The 5,803-nt window shown below is 44.6% G+C and overlaps 1 protein-coding gene across 1 annotated transcript; it reads left to right on the top strand.

Moving 5' to 3' along the window:
* Positions 1 to 8: 8 nt before the first annotated feature.
* Positions 9 to 599, top strand: LOC110098459 (aspartic proteinase CDR1-like). Its single transcript, XM_020825301.1, has one exon. The coding sequence runs from the start codon at positions 9 to 11 to the stop codon at positions 597 to 599; it is 591 nt and encodes a 196-aa protein (XP_020680960.1).
* Positions 600 to 5,803: the final 5,204 nt, after the last annotated feature.

The raw sequence follows: 5,803 nt of genomic DNA, 5'->3' as shown, positions 1-5,803 counted from the left end.
TGCCCTCTATGTCCCAGAGCTCTGCCACCAGCCGACTAAATTTTGGCTCTAGTGGTTTTGTCTCAGGCTCTGGTTCTATCTCCACACCGCTTATTCCAGGCAACCCTGACACCTTATACTTCCTTCACCTCGACCAGATCAGTGTGGGTGCGCAGGGATCCGTCCTCGTGAACCCATCAATGAAGGCGGCCATTAACGCTCATCAGGGCAACATAATCATCGACTCCGGCACACCACTCACTTTCATTGATAACGAGACGGTGCAATCAGTGGCAAACAAAGTTGCGAGCAGTGTGAGTTTTCCGAAGGTGGCAGATCCGAACGGTGTCTTTAATCTCTGCCTTGATGTGTCTGGCTCTGGAGCCGACGCCAAGCTCCCTGACATTACATTTCACTTCTCCGGTGGTGCACCGGTTGTTCTGCATGAACACAATACGTTTGTGGAAGTTGCAGAGAACACGCTGTGCTTGGCTTTCATATCTAGTGATCATCTCGGAGTTAACATATTTGGTAATATCGCACAGCAGAATTTTCATATTGGCTATGATCTCAACGCCATGCAACTCACCGTAGCACCTGCGGATTGTGCCAATATGTGAAGATGATATGCGTAATTATTAATAAAGCACTACGTAGTACTGTTTTTGCATGTTGCTTACTTTACGTGTCGTTGGCCTTGTTAATTTACTGATGCGGAGCATCGTTAACAACGAAGGCTCGTGGGACATGATAACGGCCCATGCTCTGTTATGAGCTGAGAACTACTATCCTTTTACTTTATTACTTGTTTTGATTTAGTTAGTTATTTAGTCAGAATTTTACCTTTATGCTAATTCTGGAATAGCCGGATCATAGTAAGAGGTATATGAGATAGAAAGGAGGAGGAGGAAGGAGCTTTTTACATTTTACAAAGAAATACACAGACAGTATACTTTACTGTTCCATTGCTTGTTCACTGTTTGCTTAGCTAACTTATGTGCAGGATCCATTACATCAGTATTTTGGTATCAGAGCCAGATGGCGGAGAGCAGCAGACGGGTGGCTCCCGGAGATGAAAGAAGCCTTGAAGCCTTGTGGGCAGAACACCGAAGTCTCGCGCAACACCTGGAGGAGATTGCCGCCGATGCTCATCGGTTCCGTGAAGAGATGAGGCAGGAAATGCGAGCAATCCATGTTCGTCTGGAGCGACTGGGTCCGCAGCGGACAATGGCGACCACGAACACTCCGAATGGTAGGCGCATAACAGATGGTTTACGGAATGCAGTAAGGGACACGCCGATTACGGGAGCGTCTGATTCGGAAGAAGCAACAGAGCATTTCATAGAGCTGGATATGCTCGATTCTAATGAAGAAGTGATTCAACACCGCCGAAGGAGATACCGGGACAATGATCGTCACCACATCGAATTTCGCGTTAAAATGGATATACCATTCTTTGACGGGAAGTTGCATATAGAAGACTATCTTGATTGGGAAAGAGCCGTGGAAACCTTCTTCGAGTACATGGAAGTGGAGCCGGAGAAGCAGGTCAAATACGTTGCCTGTCGACTCAAATCGGGAGCTAGTGCGTGGTGGCTACAGCTCCTACAATCTAGAAGGCGTGAAGGTCAGGGGCCAGTACACAGCTGGGGGAGAATGAAACAGCTGCTGCGTGGGCATTTCCTACCCACGGATTATGAGCAAATGTTATACCTCCAATATCAACATTGCACTCAAGGTAGTCGAACAGTAAGCGACTACACGGAAGAATTTTACCAACTCAGTGCAAGAAACAATCTCAATGAATCCACAAATCAATTAGTTGCAAGGTATGTCGGAGGATTGAGGGAAGCAATTCAAGACAGACTTGAATTGAACACGGTGTGGTCGGTCTCCCAAGCGGTGAATTATGCCCTGAAAGTAGAAACGCAGTTGGCCCGTCACAGCAGAAGCAGTCAAGAGAAAAGAGCATCGAAGCAAAGTGTTGATCAGCAACGATCCAACAATTATAGTGCTACACAGAATAGCAAGAATCTGAATCAAATTCCTATCAAAAATAATACAGGTCATGTTATCACGGGAGGAAAAGGTGCCGAGGGAAAATTTGTGTCGAAAGGACGCGGACCACCTAAAGATAACCCGTATGCAAAACCCATGAATATCAAATGTTTTCGATGTTTTCAACAAGGACACAAATCGAATGAGTGTCCAACAAGACCGCAATTGTAGCTGTTGGAAGTTGAAAGTGAGGACCCGGGTGGAGAAGGCGAAGATGAGCAGGAAGATTCTTTAGAAGAGGTCGGCGGAGATGAGGGCGAGCCTCTTATGTGCGTGCTTCAGAAGTTACTCTTTACGCCGCGGCTACCCAACAGCTCACAGAGAAACACATTATTTCGGACCAAATGCACCGTCAATGGCAAAGTTTGTAATCTATTGATAGACAGTGGGTGCACCGAAAATGTGGTGTCGAAGGCCGCCGTGGAGGCACTACAGCTTAAAACATCGAAGAATTCAAACCCGTGCAAAGTTAGCTGGGTAAAGAAGGGCGTAGAAATGGAAATCACGGAACTTTGTCGCGTAAAATTCTCTATTGGGAAGAACTATGTAAGCGAGGTGTTGTGTGATGAAATAGAATTGGATGTCTGTCACATAATTCTTGGGCGACCGTGGCAATTTGATGTGAGTGCCACACATGACTGCCGCGCTAATACATACACATTTGACTGGAATGGAAAATCAATTCGGCTGCTACCTGACAATCAAGGTATGGATTATGTAGTTGAGAAAAATAAATCAAACATGTGTGTGGTTTCAGGTAATCAATTGCTGCACGCTTGGAGAGATTCATGCCAAATTTTGGCTCTAGTTGTGAAGGAGCAAACCACTGTCAGTGAACATACAGACATTCCTGAGTCTGTTAAAGCCTTAATCAACCAGTTCCGGGATATTGGGTCAGATAGCCTTCCAGCGGAGCTGCCCCCATTGAGGAGTATTCAGCATCAGATCGATCTGACGCCCGGAGCTTCACTGCTGAATTTACCACATTATAAGCTAAGCCCCACTGAGCACCGGATATTACAACAAATTGTCGACAAGCTGCTGGAGAAACAACTTATACAGCACAGTCTCAGCCCGTGCGCGGTTCCGGCCTTGTTAGTACCCAAGAAAGATGGCAGCTGGAGGATGTGCGTCAACAGCAGGGCTGTTAATAAAATAACAGTCAAATTTCGATTTCCTATGCCAAGGATGGATGAAATGTTGAAAAGCTATCAGGATCTCAGGTCTTCTCAAAACTCGATCTCCGTAGTGGTTATCACCAAATCCGGATACGTCCCGGAGATGAGTGGAAAACAGCCTTCAAGACTCGCGAAGGGCTCTATGAGTGGCGTGTTATGCCATTTGAATTGTGTAATGCACCAGCCACGTTTATGCGCCTGATGAATGAAATTTTAAAGCCCTTCCTCAACAAATGCTGTGTGGCTTATTTCGATGATGTTCTTGTATTTAGTAGCAGTCTTGAAGCTTATATTGACCATTTGAGGCAGATTTTTGAAGTGTTTCGTGAACACGGACTTTTCCTGAATATAGAAAAGTGTGAATTTGCTATGGAAGTTGTTTCATTTCTCGGTTTTAAAATTTCTGCCATGGGCGTAAGCGCCGATCCTAGGAAGGTGAAAGCGATCGTGGATTGGCCAATACCGAAATCATTTACGGATGTAAGGAGCTTTCACGGACTAGCCAACTTTTATAGGAGGTTTATAAAAGGTTTTAGTATAATGCTAGCCCCCATAACTGATTTGTTGAAATTGAAACAATTTCACTGGAAAGATGATCAACAAGCCAGCTTTGAGGCCATCAAAGCAGCATTATCATCGGCACCGGTTCTGGCTCTACCGGATTTCGATAAACCATTCTCTATAGAAACTGATGCCTCCACAGTGGGGATCAGAGCAGTTTTAGTACAAGAAGGCAAGCCTATCGAGTTCTTCAGTGAGAAATTATGCCCGTCTCGACAGCGGTGGTCGGTATATGAACAAGAATTGTATGCGGTGGTGCGGGCTTTAAAACGGTGGGAGCATTATTTGCTACACCAAGACTTCATCATCTACAGCGATCACAAGGCCCTCCAGTATATAAATACACAAAAGAATATAAATCGGATGCACGCAAGATGGATCCTATTCTTACAGAAGTTTACTTTCGTGTTGAAACACAAAAGTGGAACTCAAAACAGGGTCGCTGACGCTTTGAGTTGGAGATTCGCGCTCATCAAACAACTACAGACCGACTTTGCTGGATTAGAATGCTTACACGAGTTATATGCAGGGGATCCTGATTTTGCTAAGGTATGGATTCAATGCCTTAATAAAGAACCTCTAGAGGATTTTAATGTCAGACACGGGTTTCTGTTCAAGGCAATTTACTGTGCATACCGAAGTCTTCTTGGCGTCAATTGCTAAAACAAGAAACTCACGGTGGGGGGTTGGAAGCTCACGCCGAACAAGACAAAACATTAGCACAGTTACAGGAAAGGTTCTACTGGCCACATATCAGATGGGACGTTATTCGGTACGTGGAACGATGCTCAATCTGTCAAAGTTACAATTCTGGCGGACAAAACACGGGCCTGTATCAACCTTTGCCGATACCCGACTGTATCTGGGAGGATCTCAGTCTTGACTTCGTACTTGGTTTGCCACGTACCAAGCATGGAAACGACTCTATTATGGTAGTCGTTGATCGATTTTCAAAAATGGCGCACTTTATTGCGTGTAAGAAAACTTTTGATGCGCTTAATATAGCAAAACTGTTCTTCAAGGAGGTTGTTCGGTTGCACGGGGTGCCGAGGAGTCTGACTTCCGACCGAGATGTGAAATTTCTCAGTCACTTTTGGCGTGAACTGTGGAAAAGATTCAAGACTCGCCTCCAATTGAGCTTTTCTTATCACCCGCAAACTGACGGACAAACAGAGGTCGTGAACCGAACTTTGGGAAATCTATTGAGGTGCTTGGTGCAGGAACAGCCGAAGTCATGGGATGAGGTGCTATGCCAAGCGGAGTTTGCTTTCAACTCGATGCCAAATCGGTCTACGGGTAAGTGCTCATTTAGTATTGTCTATACGAAAATGCCAAACAATGTTCTTGATGTAGCAGTTATACCGAACTGTAAGAGCAAGGCGGCATCGACTTGGGTGGATCAATTCGCAAACATGCTAGCTGGAGTCCGTCTCAAACTACAGGAAGCTAATGAAAAATATAAGCTGGATGTTGATCAACATAGAAGGAAGAAGATTTTTCAGCCAGGTGACTTAGTTTGGGTGCGGATGCAGAAGAAAAGATTGCCGGCGGGAACTTACAGTAAACTCAATCGGAAGAAATTTGGTCCATTTTCAGTTAAACATCGAATTAACGATAACGCTTATGTTATCGAGTTGCCTGCCGAGTTCAACACTTCAAACACTTTTAACGTCACAGATCTATACCCATATTTTCCGCCAGATGATGTTCCAGCTGACGAGGAGAAATCACGGAAAACTTCTTTTGCGGAGGGGGCGTATGATGCGGAGCATCGTTAACAACGAAGGCTCGCAGGACATGATAACGACACATGCTCTATTATGAGCTGAGAACCACTATCCTTTTACTTTATTACTTGTTTTGCTTTAGTTAGTTATTTAGTCATAATTTTACCTTTATGCTAATTCTGGAATAGTCGGATCATAGTAACAGGTATATGAGATAGAAAGAAGGAGGAGGAAGGAGCTTTTTACATTTTACAAAGAAATACATAGGCAGTATACTTTACTGTTCCATTGCTTGTTCAC

Source organism: Dendrobium catenatum, unplaced genomic scaffold, assembly GCF_001605985.2.
Source record: "Dendrobium catenatum unplaced genomic scaffold, ASM160598v2 fragScaff_scaffold_390, whole genome shotgun sequence".
Classification (NCBI taxonomy): Eukaryota; Viridiplantae; Streptophyta; class Magnoliopsida; order Asparagales; family Orchidaceae; genus Dendrobium; species Dendrobium catenatum.
The sequence above is the reverse complement of the archived record's forward strand: the minus strand, read 5'-3'. Positions and strand labels throughout refer to the sequence as shown.

What these genes read in the sequence shown, in the direction of transcription:
- LOC110098459 (XM_020825301.1), top strand. Translation starts at nt 9, where the DNA reads ATGTCCCAGAGCTCTGCCACCAGCCGACTAAATTTTGGCTCTAGTGGT.